This window comes from Phragmites australis, chromosome 2, assembly GCF_958298935.1.
Source record: "Phragmites australis chromosome 2, lpPhrAust1.1, whole genome shotgun sequence".
Classification (NCBI taxonomy): domain Eukaryota; kingdom Viridiplantae; phylum Streptophyta; class Magnoliopsida; order Poales; family Poaceae; genus Phragmites; species Phragmites australis.
The window spans coordinates 31,219,522-31,236,218 of NC_084922.1; the positions used below are offsets into that span (position 1 = coordinate 31,219,522).

Sequence of the window (16,697 nt, forward strand, 5' to 3'; positions counted from 1 at the left end):
GCAGCGATGGCGGCAATGTTCTGGCGCGTGGCGACCACGAGAGCGAATGGGCGATTGGGCGTTAGGCGGGCGAATGGCAAGAGCGGCAAAGGGCAGAGGCACAGCGGAGAGCAAGCGGGCGGGCGAGCAGCGACGGCGGCGAATGGGGATGGGCGATCGGGCAACTGGACGAGAGCATCACCGCGTCAGGGCAAATGGGGTTATGGGGATAAGGTTTAGGGTTAGTGACTGGCGAGTGGGCTGACTGTCCGATTGAGTCGTTGAGAAGTTGGGACAGTGCATAGTTTAGGTCCCCACAGGCCAAATACTAAACCCGTGTACGTACCCACTACAATTCAAGTACTCAACCCGCCAGACCTATGGACAGAATTTGGAACCCGAACCCGCGGGGAGCGAACACACGAGTCTGACTGACATTCCTAGGTTGGCTCCTTGGTCCGCCTGATATTTGTCATGTACCCATTTTGATTAGCAAGTAATAAAGTCCTGGACTTTCCTAAAAATTGCTTGTGCCCTTCAATTCAAATACTGGTAATCCACAAGAAGCATTCCCGCATACAAAACAAAAGAAAAGAAGCCCACAAGACGCACAAAAGCTTTGAAAGAGAGAGGGGACGAACAAACCACGACCTATTCTTGCTCAGCACTGGGCCCTTGCTTGAAGAACTGTGGGCAGGCAATACGGCCCCAGCCTGACCCATCCACCATCCGTCTATCTGCATGGTCCTATGATAGGATTAGAATGCTGGACTATGATCCGGCGAATATGCTGAAATCCTGGCTAGCCCCTCTCTCTCTCCCTAACGGACATAAAGACATCAAGAACAGCATAAGTTGTTGGACTTTTTGGGGGGAGGGGGGGTCAACTTTTGTACTGATTCTCGTTTCTCTCATCATTTGCAACGAGTTGCTGTTGCGCTAGAGCAGAGAAGATTCCTTTTGTTTCGTTGCCATGAAATGCTAGGGGAATACTAGGGGCCAAGAGTGGATTCAAAACCATATTACCAGTGAGCAGGAATATCTGGTTTTTGTGGGTTTGAATGATTGAATACATCTGATTGCTGTTGAAACTAAACTGCCGTATTATCGTTCAAAAAAAGAAAAGAAATTAGACTGCCGCATTGGCTGCATCTACAAAAAAATTCAAATTAGCATGCCAGCTTAATTAAATGCTTCTATGCTTCTGGCGCGGACCGGCCGGCTGGGTTTGAAATACTTGCATTACCTGCTATACTGAATGGTTAATTTGTTGGATCATTAGCAATGTCGATAAAAGGGCTAGTGGTGATAGCATTTGACATTTGATGCTACTTTATGTTCCAATAACTCATATCAGTTGATATTTTACAGTCCTCACAAGTAAAACAATTTGCAAGAGGTCTCTCAAGAAATCCTTTTGTTTTTGCTTGGTCAAACCTTGATAGCAGCATACTTTGTCTAGGTTCAACGTATATGGTCACATGAGAAAACCCCTGATTTGCAGGCCAATTAAGTATTCATCTCCCCACTTTTCCAGCAATCATGTCACCATGGGCTTGGAACTAAAAACCCCCGCTCTTTCCTGGGAAAAATCTCCCGATGGTGCATGCTGAGCTGCGAACGACGGATGCATCCAAAAACTCTGCATAAAGCTTGCACGCTGCTGTGCAAGTAGATTATCCCCAACAGCATAGAAGGCCATGCATGTGGAAGGTAGCCTCCCCTACCACACGACTCGGTTATGTTCATGCTCTTTGAGCCTTGGACTGCACACGACAACAGAATCTGAAGGATGTTTGGATACCAGATGGAGTTGTTTAAATCGAAGCAACTGATGTGGACTTACCTATGGCGTGATTCGTTGCACTTCGCCTGTGCAGCGGGCATCTGGAGATTCAATTCATGCATGTACGCGACACGGCGCCGTAGGAACATCTGCACATGTAATTAAGCTGGTGTTTAGACGGGATGCATGTGAGACGACCTAGGATAAGCTTGGGATCGATGAGCTCTAGAACGGCCCTAGACATTTCACAATGCAGCAGATGTTATTACTATAAAATAATTATCAGTGCTGACTAAAAAAATGTTATCAGTAAAAAAATTTGAACCGATACTAATTACTCAACAATGATAGTCCGTGACTTCAATACCGGTTTATAAACCGGCACTAATAATGAGTATCAGTGTTAATCCATGGTTACCAGTCGGCACTAAAAAGATTACCGGAAGCTAAAAAATAAACGAGCCGGCTCGACTGCCGTCGTCGCCACCATTGTCCCGAACCGACGAGTCACCGACCGAATTGCAGAACGGAACAAGAACACACAAATGCAAGCATGTGATAAGGGAGAGAGATCAATCGAACCGAATCTCAACACACAAGTCAAAACCAGAGTAAATCCAAATTTTGGGTTCGATCCAATATTTAGTGCCGGTTCATGATTAACAATCGACACTAAAATATTAGTGTCGGTTTGTGCCAAAAGCCAGCAGTGATACTGACTATATCAGTGTCAATTCACTCTAGCTCAATCATTGATCGAGTATGAGATATTACAAACCGGTACTGATGACGTGGCACAAATGAACAGTTCTGCTGTAATGTGTTGTGAGTCAACAAACAGTTTAACTTTATAGTGGGAAAAAATGGCGGTGTCGCAATGCTTTTCAGCGACAGATGCTTGGACGACATATGTTGTTGGCCGTCGCTGTTGATGTCCCTGGGTCGTAGCAGTAGTGATTTTCCAGCGTATGCACCACCATCGATCTTCTGAAGACCAGCTTTCGCGAACGAGAAAAATGAGTTGTTCTATCCGTCAGCAGTACGTGTTCCATCAGATTACGACCGTGCTATAATTCGTTCCTTTAATCCATGATTATGTTGTGAACGGACACACCCAATTGGCCAATCGCATACATTGTTTTCCTTCAGAAACGTCGAGCTTTATTCCATGGCTCGTAGCTATTGTACCAATGACGTGTTTCTCAAAACTGGTCCACGCATGGCTCTAGCCTTCTTCTTCTTGCTATTTTTTATGTCCTAACTGGTAACTGGCTTAATACTGCTTGCAAAACGGTACATCAACATCACTCCGTATCAATTTATCGTATTTGCATCACGTACGGTGTAACCTATTGGTGCCCGTTTATGTGGATTCAAGGCCCCCAAAACTCCGCCCTAGTCATGCATCTACCGATACATGTATCTCCTTTTTTATAACGCAAATTGCGTTGCCAGATCATGATCCGGCTTGATTTTCCGGTGGAGGTGGCCTTAAACAAATAAGGGACCAATTGGATCGAACCAAAAGATCAGCCTCTTTAAACAAAATCGATTCCAATTTCACTTTCAAAAGATGATCTCATATATATACACACACATCGATGATCGATGGGCATGGGTCCCCTCACCAGCCGGTTCTAGTGGGCATGACGGGAGATGATTCGGACACAACTAATCTTTCTCTAGCTGTCACCCTATCCAATAAGTGTACGCATGACACCGATTTGCAGATTAGGATAGGGCAAACTTTGGGCGGGTTTATGCTGTCTGTCCGGCCAGAGAATGCTCATTTAGCAAACTGCAAAGCACCTAACCTGAGCTTAGATGTCAAATAATTTGGCACGACGAAAAAAGCATAACTCCTCGATCGGATACAAAAACATGAACGATTGCACGGTGCAACCCGACCCAATTTTACGGAAGACGAGCTGGAGCTACAAGCATGGCTGGAGGCTGTTGCTGGTTGTTGTGGCAGCCATGGTTTCGTGTGCTGAAGGTCTGGAGCGCCTCGCCACGTCGAACTAGCGCGGTACCTGTACGATCAATGATTTGACACGGTACGCACACCTCAGGATTTAAGTGCTACTACCAATATTTGGCCTGACTTAATATTTCCTCAATTCGATTACGATATGATCTCCAGTAATCTCCAGTACCACCAAGTTTGCTTCATGCATTTACCTCGGGGATATTCTAAGAAATGAGAAAGGAGCTTACCATTCTCGGAAAACAACTGGGAACAGCTTTTGACTGAACAATGACTGTGAGCGCAGTACCACTCTGCGTCGTCTGACAGTACGCTGTTCCTCGCACTGTCGCGGCAGCGATGGAAGCACCCGAGCAAATTAGGTGAGACATGGAGTCAAGCATGGGCGTGGCACGTTCAATTCCAGCTAAGCTGGTCCCGATTTTCTTCGCCGCAGCGCCGTTGCGCTCGATCGGCCCAGCGCGCGTAACGCCGCCACCGTTGCCGCGAGCTACGCGGATCGGCCGGCCGGTCACAAATGCGCTGCCGCGGCGAGGAGGGAGAACGAACCGACCGGAGCATCGGACGTGTACTGCCCGCTCCTGACCCATCACTGTACCGGTACGGGACATGGTGGCGCCGAAGTGCCACGGTACGCCGGATCGCTGCCTGGATTGGTGACGACCCAGCCGTACTTGGGGGGCTTGATTAAACTTCTCTAATGATGGCCATTACACGACAGTTCGATGTCTTAGTTTGAACTTGGGGAATAATCCGGATCTCACGCATGCTTTGACCGGTCATCCTGCCGATCACGCATGTGCATGCGCGCATCAAACGGTCCTTCCTCTTGTTCTTGTCTGCGGTGCGTTCCGCCGTTGAATCTGCTGGGGTTAGTACCACAAATCTGTGTCGTTGTTCCAAAAAGATTGTGGTGCTGCGCACATGAACCTCGCAAGAGCCGAGCCGCGGCTGTGCACATGGCACCGGACCCCCACTTTTGGGCGTCGGATAATCCGTTTGTTTGAGTTCTAATTTCTAGGAGAAGAAAGATAAAAAGGGTCCACGTCATGATTTGTGTGTGGGAACTGAGACTGCATCACCTGGTCTGTTAATTGTTACAGAAATGGCGTTCTTATTTTTCTTGGTTTTTTGAGCTGAATGGGGACGCTCTTTTAGGGGCAACGGAGACACGGAGTGGTAGGGTAGGGTAAAGCAAGGCGAAATTTAAGTGTGGTAGGGGACTCTATTTCTTTTTCACCGTAGGTGAGGATCCCCATGCGAGAGTGAAAACTCGCACGGTTCTGACACTGTCAGGTCACGGCACCTCCACTCTTCCGCGGCAGCTTTTGCTTTCACGCCACGCGCGCGGGGCTTGAACTCGTGAACCCACCACCCCCTCCTCGATCCTTTTGCTGCTGCGGTGCTGCGCCACTGATCGATGACAAGCCGGTCCGGTACTCGTGGTGCCCTTGGTCAGTACTCCAGTACCGAAGTCAATTCACACTGGGGTAAACGAGAGTAGTGAGGCTCCCATGTGCAACGGCTTGCAGGCGCAGAAAAGGGTCCGTTAACCGCAGGTCAAATGACTAGTGGGGGAGGGGAATCGTAGGAAGGCCCACATGACAGTGGCAACGCGTCCCGCACCCTCGGGGCCGCTGCGTGCGGTGGGGCCTGGCGCCGTCCTTTTGGCTGTTGCCGTTAGATCTTTGACGCCTCCCGAGGCGGAGCGCCTTTCGGCCGCGTTGCGCACGCGAGGGTAGCCAAGCCCTGTTCCTATGCGTGTGGGGTCAGTATCTTGTGGCCCACATGGCAGTGAGACGCGTCAGTGGAGCATGGAAAGGGGCGCCCTCCTTGGGTTCGGGTCCGACCGCGATTCGGCCCGCTGACCCACCGGCCGAGAGGTTGATTCACCGTCGTGTTGATTCGAAGTACCGGATATACCCCTCTCCTTTCTCCTTTGGAGATGCCATCGTTGCACTCCTTGTCTAACAGCTTTAGCCTACGGTCCATCGTTACCTGTAAAATCTAAAACAAATAATGTCTAGAGTGTCCATAATCACAATAGAACAGAGGAGATTTATAAAAAACTGCACCTAAAATTATAGAGCTAACGCATGGCGGAGCTTGGAGAAGAACCAAGAGGGAGCCATTATAATAGCACTGGCACAGCACTAGACAAAAAGGACTAACCTAATATATTTAAGTGGCTTTGATTGAAAAAGTCAAGCATCTCTGACTCATTTTCAAGAATAGAGACCTCCATGACCCTCCTGGTCTTAAGAAAGCTCCACCAGTGAAGCTAAGATTATCTTCAATAGATACTTAAAAATTTATTCTCTATAACACTATTATAGTATCCTCTTATATTATTACAGTATTCTTTATTTTTTTTATCTACAGCAGCTACCATATTTACTACATTTTATTACTTTTCTCCTTCATCTGGACCCACAGTCAACCTCTATAAACAGTATTGCGGTTGCTACAGTGTTTCACAAATTTGGAGTACTAATTCTCTCTCCTCAACACTGTAGCGCTGGATACCGTATCTGCTGGAGAGCAAATTCGAGTGCTATAGTGTTTTACGGGTACTGTGGCAGTAGAAACCGAACCTGCTGAAGATGGCCTAAGGATGTTGTCGAAGACTTTCCAATTTCTCTTCTTGAAAATATAAAAAGTATAGCTAATAAGAATTGATAGTGATAGTGATTAACTTTGTCAGTTAGTAATATGAGTTGACAGTGATATTCAAATTATCACCACCGACTATATGTAAAAATTGGTAATAATATTACCTCATCAAAAGACGTTCATACAATAACTGATAGTGATAATGAATATCGCTGCCGGTTGGATTTACGAACCGGCAGTGATTCTCAAAATTCAAAAGTCTTCACGTACGCAACTTAAAATGTAAGTGATCCTCTCACTCGTTCTATCACTTTGCTCACTCTCTCACGCGCTCTCTCTCACCCACTATCGGCACCTTCCACCTCCCGCGCGCGATCCACATGGACCAGCTGCTACCTCCACTGCCTTCTCTGAGGACACCTCCCACACTCGCATCCTCGTCTGGGGAGGAGGAGGCCCCGTTGGACAAGGCACCCCCACCTTCGATTTCAGCATTTCACCAGGATGCCTCTCGTCGGACGATGAGGTGTGGAATCCGTTCATCGATGAGCCGCCAGAGGCTAAGAAGGCTCGAAGAGCTCGTCAGAGGACGAGGACGAGGAGGAAGATGCTGACGACAGCGACGAGGACGAGGATGACAACAAGGTCGTGAACTCCCGCTCGTGGGTCAAGTTTCAACTCGAGAATGACTAGCTAGTTAGCTAGGTTAGTTGATCGATGCGTGCGTTAGGATTTCTGCGCTATCGTTTGCATGATGATAATTGTTGATGTAATTAGTATAAACTATATTAATAATATATTAATATGATCATTAGTAATGCTAATTGCCTTTAAATTGATGCATGAATGTTTAATTTTTTTTATCTTGAATTGAATATCATTATCGGTTCGTAGATAAAACCTGCATTGATAAGTATACAAATCGAGCGGAATGAGATCAAAACCGACAATGATAGATTGTATCACTACCAGCTCTGAAACAGGCAATGATAATCATAGATTATTACTGTTGTTTATTCAAAAACCGACAGTGATGTCAATTTTGAATTGACAGTAATGATATTTTCTATAGTAATGATAATATTACTGTAAATTTTAAAGCATTAGGTCAGAGTTCAAAAACTCCTACCATGCTTGCTTAAGTTTGCGTGAGTTACCATATCTTAAGTTTAAGGTTTGTAGCACAAGGATGAAAAACCATGAACTAAACTTCTGAAGTTACTCGCTTTCATGTCTATCTCGATTTTTTTTTTAACTAATGCTACTACGGCAATCACGGATGAAATTTCAAGTACTTATTGAAATTCTTAGCACGTACATATGGCTCAAGAAAGAAGCAAACGATGACCTAAAACACCAAGCCATCTAGATTTCATAATGTTGACATTCTTTAACAATATACAAATTAATATATATAGCCATGCAAAGTAAGATTTTTCTTCTCCAGCGAACACACCCCAACTAATCCCCATTATAAAACCAAAATATAAGCAATCGCCTAGAACAAATATTAATAACCATGCATGCAGTAGCTATCGTGGTGCAGGGTAGGGATGCAAGTTTTATATTAGTTATCAGGTCAATTTAAAACTCAAAAAATAAATTGAGATTCATTTTCACCTGATTATATTAAAAAATAAACTAAGTAGGGATCTAAAATTACTCATTAGTTGCATCTATTTATATTCGTTTACACAGGGTTATGCATGCGTCCAAATATTACTCTGATGCTAGCCAGACAGTCTACACACGAACCAGGATTAAACAAAAGCTTCGAACTCTACCTGTTTCCAACAAAAAGCGAGGGGGAAATAGAAAGGACCATACGCCAGGGGAGCCGGGCCCCACTCGTGAATCACTCCACGCTGGATGTGGGGCCCGGCCCGTTGGGGGCGCATGTGCCGGGCTGGGCTACGCTGGAGCGGGGCCCGCGCCGTATCTGCAGGGAAAGGGGCGGAGGTGGGGACTACCGGACCGGGAGGGTGGAGCCGAGCCGAGCCGTGCCGTGCCACGGGGGCGGAGCAGGGAACGACCGCGATCGCGTGCACGTCTCAGGGGGAGCCAACCGTTTGAGCCGGTGGGTGCAGGGTGTACTGTGCTGCTTCCGGGGTAGTATTTGCAGTCGGGGTTGACACGGGATGAACTCCTCTTGCCGGCGCAGCTAGATGGTTTTCTTTTGACTGGTTATAGCAAACATTTGCACCGATTTACAGAAGGGAATTTTGCTCTCAACTCTTGATCGAAATGAGAAGAGCTTTAAAAAAAAGGGAAAAATGCAAAAACCCCTCCAAAAGTCACTTGAATTTTAACTTTCCCCCAAAAATTGTTTTGTTAAAAAAAACCCTCAAAAATTTAACTTTGTTGAAAAACCCCTCAAAAATTCAAAAAAATAAAAAAAATCAAAAAATTCTAAAAAAATAGAGACAATTATAAGACCTTATGTGAAATTTGTTTTCAAAAATAATATCCTTTGCATCATATTTTATGGAGAGAAAGTTTGAAAAAAAATGTGCAGCTTATTTATTAACTCATGTTATTTTAACTTTGTCATGTCTACAATTATTTTCCTACACAAATAATTATTTAAGTAAACTAATAAAAGTAGTTTCACTAATTTTGGGGTGTTATGAATTAGTTATGAATTAATCTATCTGCAATACATTTACTCAATCCTGCACGTTACAATAATTATTTCAAGATTTTATGTATTTTTAGGAGATAGAGGATCATGTAAGAAGACAAAAAAATTATTTCATGATTTTTGGATTAGTAAATAATTAACTATGCATTTAACTCGAATTAATAAATGAGCTACACATTTTCTCTTTTTTTTTCAAACTTACTCTCCATAAAATATGATGCAAAGGATATTATTTTTGAAAAACAAATTTCACAAAAGGTCTTAGAATTGTCTCTAGTTTTTTTAGAATTTTTTGTGATTTTTTAATTTTTTTTTTGAATTTTGAGGGGTGTTTTTGCAACAAAATCAAACCTTTGGGGTTTTTTTTAAACAAAATAATTTTTGGGGAAGTCAAAATCCAAATGACTGAGGGGTTTTTGCATTTTTCCCTTAAAAAAAGAAAAGAGAAGAGTAAGTTTTACAAAACTATACTAAGACTAGTGTGCCAGATGGTTTTCTTTTGACTGGTTCTAGCAAACATTTGCACCGATTTGCAGAGGAAAATTTTGCTCTCAACTCTTGATCGAAAAGAGAAGAGCTTTCGCAAAAAAGAAAAGAGAGAGTAAATTTTATAAAACTATACTAAGACTAAAAATACTGTTGTAAAACTACAGTTTAAAAACCAGTTTCATAAAACTACATTTTTATTGACATAAGTATCAAAAACTGCACTTTTAGGAGTCAATTTAAAAAAAACTACACTTATTTTGTTAGTTCATGTCACATAACTACACTTTTTTATGGCTTAAAAGTGTAATATTGCAATATGAAATGAAACTAATTTTGAAAGGTGCTGTTTTACGATAGTGTTTCCAATTTTTATGTAGTTTTATAAAATTTACTTAAAAGAGAAAAAAAGACTAGGAGTAGAAATGAGCTAACATGAATTACTCTTCCTCAAGGTGAGACAATGGTGTATGATATAAATTTTCACTGCTGCTTTACGATGGTAGTTTAAATGAAAGTTTACTGTGAAATTACTTATATATTCCTTTTGCATATAAATAATGTAGTGATTAATCTTCCATAAACATTAGCTGACAGTTCCCTTTTTATTCTATAGTCATCTGGTTAGCACAAAATAGATTATATGTAGTTCGAAGATCTAGGATTCACCGTCCACTAAACTTGAAGGATATGACATAAGTATATGAATGTGTGTATCTCTCTATATATAGGAAAACTAGTCTATACTTTAGAGTATATATTTCTTACTATAATATACCACATAAATAAATTGAATATACTCTTTTTATCACTATAAGTATACTTATACACTCATTCTAAGATACTCTGATGTGAATTACATGAAAAATTGAAAAGAAGTCCATCAATTTTAATCGATTTTGATAATACCTTTATATTTGTACATAAAATATAATATATTAAAAAAATATGTGCAAACCACTAAAAAATAATATACATACTACTTAAATGATCTTATATATTCACATACTTTATGTACATACCCTTTATCATATGAGATACTCCTTATATTATGATACGCATATAGGAGTATATACTCCCGGAAGTACCAAACATGCTTCGTATATATATAACCTAAAAGCAATGTAAAAATGACTTGAGCTAGTTTGAACTTCCCATCTGAACTTAATATAATCCAAATTCAGTAAATTTGACTCTTAACACACGATATGTTCTCTACATTTTTTTTTGCTTCTTTTTGATCTAGGCACACATGAAAAACAAACAAAAAACAATTTATTTTTTGAACCATAAAAAATCATTTTCTTCACCATAAAGAGCAGCTAGCCTCTTGTAACTGAAGAACTCAGATGCAAAAACCTGCTGCTGGCAACAGCAGCAACAAGGAAAAGAATAAAACCAAGCACAAGAAAATCCTTGGAATACAAACAACAAAAGCAGCTGGCTCCTCGTCTCCTACCGTTAAGGTTTTCAGTTCACCACACTATTTTTTTTTAATGAAACTAGTAGGACTGGCCGTTGTGTGTTAAATAGAAGAAAGCCCGACGGGCTACCAACAAATAGTTACAAAACAGTTCACAACACTAAAAAATTAATGACCCAGCCAGCCAGTATTAGCACAGTTCATAAGCTCTGCAAGACTGCAACAAAATAAAACAAAAACACAAGCACTGTGCCATAAGTACCCTCATCTCCCCTTCGCCGCTCCTCATTTTCTCGCAGCACTCTAACTCTCCTCCTCGCTCTCCCCGCTGTTCCACCGTCCCGGGGACCGCAACCCCTCGCCGGCGCGCTGAGACCTAAACTCGCCCCACTCGAGCGTGGGGAACCCCGGCGCATGCGCGCCGCCTCGTAGCCTAGGCCGCCGGCGATCGCTGGGGTTTTGGGGAGCGCGGCTGTTCCGAGCGCCGGAGACGACGGCGGCGCGGGAGGGAGATGGCGGTGGCGGGGAAGGGGTGGGCCGAGAGGGCGAGGCGCGGTGTGAAGACCGTCTGGTTCATGGTGGCCATGGTGGCGTCGCTGCTGGTGGCGTCGGCGCCGGCGCTGGTGGCCGCGGGCGACGTGGCCGTGGCGCTCTGGCTCGAGGTGCGGCTCGGCTGCGTCGGACGCCGCTGCATCCAGGGCCGACTCCAGCGCTACGGTTTCCGGAGCTCGCTCGCAGACATACCGCTCGTCTCCGTCGTTCGATCCCTCGTCATCAGCTGTAAACCTCGCTGCCAGCTAGCTCCTCACTGATTGTTCGGTTCGTGCAAGTGTCAAGGGTCTTGGGGAGTTTCTTCTTCTGAGTTGGATTTCCATTGTCCCCCCCGCCCCCCCCCCCTTTGAGATTTTTCGCTTGCATGATGTAGAGTTTGTTTAATTTTTAGACTTTAATTTGGGGTATGGTGTCTTGGCTTGAGAATTCAAGATCTTTTTACCTTCCTGTATGGGGATTTGGTGATCTAAAAGCTACAGTCTTGCGTCTGTGCTTGTCTTCTTTCGCTTGGAAGTAAGGACGGAGCTTCCAGTGAAATCTGCGTATTTCCGACGTTATTAATTGCAGAGTATAGCTGTTGCTTGTTCGCTTTTCTTGGGATGTAGCTACACTAAGTCATCTGGTTAGCAGTTATCTGGACTAGTTGTATTAGGAAACTGGGAAGTGCAGGTGTAGTTTGAAGTACGCGCCTACTAATTTCTGCATTTGGATTTGGGAGAATAAGATTATCTGATTCGACTAACCTGATGTGCTTGTGCTTGTGCAGGTGTATACCTCATGTCTGATACTTCTGGCCTCTCTCACGGCCCTTACCTTGGAACAACAACTTTCTGTTCCTTGGCTTCTTTGCTCATCTTGATAATTAAGGCCTCTGTTTATAGTCCGGGGCAGGACATTGGGCCTGAGCTCTCTCCGTCATTGGCGGATCACAAGCTTAATCTCAAGAAGCTATGGGGAATGCCGGTGCTTTTCCTGTCTTCCTTGGTGTTTGCTCTTGGACACGTTATTGTTGCTTACAGAACAAGCTGCAGGGCTCGGAGGAAGCTTCTCATTCACCGCATTGACCCTGAATCGGTATGGTTGTCATGCACTAGCTATTCTAAATCCCACTTCAAGATGAATTGCACTTACAAAGCTTGGATACTTGTTTTTCTTGTGCGCCTTGATGTTTGTCTGGTGTTAAATTTTATCGGATTTATCGTTTATTCTGCTCTTCTTCTATTTTTTTTTTCCAGATTTTGGCATGCAAGAATGCCTTTTCTGGATGCTACAAGGTTCCGCGGTCTCCTACACCATACAGTGGAAAGATTTTTTCAAGGATTGAAAGTGAGACAAAGAGGAAAACAATTGTCCATGATGACCGCGATATGCCTATCAGTTTTCTTGCAGACAGTGATAGCATGTTCATTGCTTGCCATGGGATCACTGTACACTACAAAATTTCCTATCCTTCAACCTGCTTATCTTCAGCCTCTGACTCCTTTACAGAAAGAGATACTCATCATGATGCAATTTCATCAAGCATTTCTCCTAGAAGACAGAGACATGAGAGCCCTCCGTCTGCTTCGTCTAATACCCGCCGCCTTCTGAATAGGAGCTTTAGCCATCAATATAATCAAACCTCACTCTATGCGCCATTATTGGTAGAACCAGTGACATCTCCAACTCTGTCAGATAAAATCCCTCTTATGAGCCTTGATGATGGCAGTGCTGATGTATGTTTGAATCCTGTGGGCTTTGATCTTGAAGCTGGAGAGCAGGGTAAATTTGCTGTAGTTCTGGTGCATGGGTTTGGTGGGGGGGTATTTTCGTGGAGACATGTTTCTAATTTGCTAGCTCGACAAGTGGACTGCACTGTGCTGGCCTTTGATCGCCCAGGATGGGGATTGACATCTCGGCCTCGCAGAAAGGACTGGGAGGATAAGAAGTTACCGAATCCATACGAGCTAGAGTCTCAGGTGATCCTTCTCATCTACTCAAAATATTATGTTTTAAACTATTATTATTTTTGAGAGAGAATCCTTAATGAAAGTGTAACAAGTGCAGCCAGCATTTGCTCCAAAAGTTTGATTCCATATGAGTATATATTTTCACTCCATAGTAAAAAGATTGTGGAATACCTAATTCATTAAAAGTAGTGACTAACCACGTGGAATGTTGTCTTTCCTATATCATATTTCTCTGTTTCAATTGTGTTCCTATTATAAGTATATCGACCACACATTTATTTATAACTTCCACCCTCAGGATAATGTATATTTTGTCTTGAAAATGTTCTATGCTACTAACAGCTTGTAAGGGCTCTTCTTTATTAGAATGACTACCAACAGATTTAGTCGTGAGGGCCACAAAAATCCTGCGCTAAGCATTGCTTTTCCCCCTCTGTACTTATAACACTGAGACCATATTTACATAGAACATTTTGTATGATCATGTGCAGGTTGATCTTCTTATTTCATTTTGCTTAGAGATGGGCTTGAGCGATGTGGTTTTAGTTGGTCATGATGATGGGGGCTTGCTTGCCTTGAAAACTGCAGAGAAACTGCGCACTTATGGAGATCATAGAAAGGTAACTTTCCTTTCAGAAAAAAAAAAGTATCTTTGTTCCCGTGTCTTATGGTTTTGGATGGAAGTTAACTCTCCATGTGAGGTTATATTGAATATTACCTGTTTGCTCTGCAGGTTGAAGTGAAGGGAGTTGTTCTTATAGGTGTAAGCTTATCAAGAGAAGTCATTCCTGCATTTGCTGGTATACTCCTGCATACACCTCTGAGGAAAAAGCACATGGTCCGTCCACTTCTACGTACTGAAATCACTCAGGTGATCAATCGACGGGCATGGTATGATGCCACAAAGTTGACAACTGAAGTTCTGAATTTGTACAAGGTAAGCACATCTAGTAATTTTTAAATGTCCCTTTCAACATATGGTCAAATCATTGAAGTTCAATCTACTTTTGGAAGTTTCTGTACAGATCTGATACAGATAGTCCTCTGTTTATTAGGACACCATAATTGTCTACTGCAAGAAATAAAAGCTTTCTTGCGTCTGTACATCTTACTCCATCCGTCCTAAAATATAAGATGTATTAGTATTTGGAAAAGTCAAACTTCGTAATTTTTTATCAATAATTAGTCAAATTATACGCATGTTTTAATGTACAAAAGTTATATCAATAGATCCGTATTTCATATATCTTTTAATACCATATTGATTTTGTAGCAATTGATAATATATTGCAAAATAAATTAATGGTTAAAGTATGCTTTTAAAGACTTTTTCAAATCTTAATACGCCCTATATTTTGGGACGGAGGGAGTACTATTTAGCATCTATAGCCTTCCTGTTTCCTCCATGTGAAAGAAGTACAGTTTTTAAATGCACGTGCTTTGTTCATTCTGTGAACATCGAACTATTGATTGACCTGAAATGCTTTTGCATTTAGGCTCCACTATTTGTTGAGGGCTGGGATGAAGCACTTCATGAAGTAGGTCGGCTTTCATTTTCTACTGTCCTATCATCAAAAAGAGCAGCAGATTTACTAAGATCAGTGGAAGACCTCCCTGTTCTTGTGGTAGCGGGCTCTGAGGATGCTCTTGTTTGTGTGAAGTCAGCGCAAGCTATGGCTTCAAAACTTGTAAATTCTGTAAGTAATCCGCTCCCATTTGTTGCACCATATTACTTCCCGTTAGTTGAATGCATGAGTTTTGCTAGGGACTTGATTTTACCTGTGGTATTCTTAACAATCCGCTCTTTTCTACTTACCAGAGGATAGTAACTATCTCAGGATGTGGGCATCTGCCACATGAGGAGTGCCCCAAGGCGTTGCTCTCGGCTCTTTCTCCGTTCATCTCTAGATTGGTACCCTCAGAAGATTCATTGCAAAGACTGTAATGTATATTTGTTCACCCACCTTTTCTTTTTCTTTTTCTTTTTGATTTCCCACCCCCCACCCCCCTGTGCTTCTGAGTTCTGCCCTACGCATGAGTAGGCCTCTCTAGTTGGTGTGAGTTCGTGTGACCCAATGTAGTGCAAAAGTAGTGGAGCCTGACCCAAAATCTCAAGGGTTCCTAGAGCTCCCCTCATTTTTTGTTACATGTAATGTTGCCTCCGAGTGATTTCAATCGAGCAAGTTGAATCTGTGCAGCCCATGCTTGCTGTGTTCCGGTCCTCAACCGCTTCGGGTCGGTTGCCTTACTTGATGCTATCAGCCAGAAAGGGCTGAGATTACTGAACAATTTCATTGATTCATGGGATCATAGCTTCCGATACTACAGTAACATTTGGGGATGAGCACAAGTGATGGAAGGTGAGAGGTGTAGCTGCAAAATAAATTGAAGATCTTCCACTTCCAGGCGCCGCCTCACTGTTCTTCACCGTGCTCTTGAATATGGCACCAACCCGGCGACTGGAAGCTGGCAGTTTGTAAATGAATCTTCACAGGCGCTTCCCGTGGGGACATAGCAGATTGGTAGTTGGCAGTTTACACTCATGGGATTACCTGAATGAGATCTGTTGATCAGAAGTTGCAAGAATGGAGATAGTGAGTGTGAAACTTGACATCGGCTATTGCTGTATAACCCTAGCTTCTTGGGTGACGACTGGGCTGTGGAACTTTCCCCAACCATGCCTCGGCTGAATGCGCTCGAAGGCTGGGCCAGGGCAATTTTCCTTTTTCCACGGCGCTAATAGAGAAAATTCTTTATTTGTCATTAGAAGATAAGGTAGTTCTTTATTTGCTATTCCTTATTTGCGACTGTTTCTAATTTTTATTACTTTCTTGTCATTGACGTCATTGTGATGTATAGAAAAAAACACATTTACTTTTAGAGAGGAGAATGATGGCCTTGGGTGTGGTCACCAATAACTAATCAAAGGCTAGGGCTCTTTAAAGGCTGAATATTAGAATGTGATGTACTAGATAGTTGTAGAAATTTTTTTTACATTTTTATAGGGTTTTTCAACGTTAAATTTGGATGAATAGATTAAGAGATATGAATTTCTGAAGTTGTGTTGTTTGCTGATCATTATGGGAGCTATATGGTTACGTTTGTGACTATGAGTAGGCAACTAGAATTAATCTTTGTAGTGAATACCAAAGTTGTAGAAAATTTTGTGTAGATAATTTTAGTGTGTTTATTTGTTGCATTTTTTGTTATAAAATAGATATGAAAATAATAACTAGAGTGCAGTGAATACTTCCTCCAAAGATTAAATATGTCTTTTTTAT

General features: G+C 42.7%; 1 protein-coding gene across 1 annotated transcript; it reads left to right on the forward strand.

Moving 5' to 3' along the window:
• The first annotated feature begins 11,116 nt into the window (after positions 1-11,116).
• On the forward strand, positions 11,117-15,607 carry LOC133908375 (uncharacterized). The gene is made up of 7 exons (XM_062350371.1): positions 11,117-11,695; positions 12,234-12,541; positions 12,703-13,425; positions 13,908-14,036; positions 14,150-14,353; positions 14,913-15,113; positions 15,236-15,607. Exons 1-7 carry the CDS (start codon positions 11,428-11,430, stop codon positions 15,359-15,361), a joined length of 1,959 nt encoding a protein of 652 aa, XP_062206355.1. The 5' UTR covers positions 11,117-11,427; the 3' UTR covers positions 15,362-15,607.
• The last annotated feature ends 1,090 nt before the right edge of the window (positions 15,608-16,697 follow it).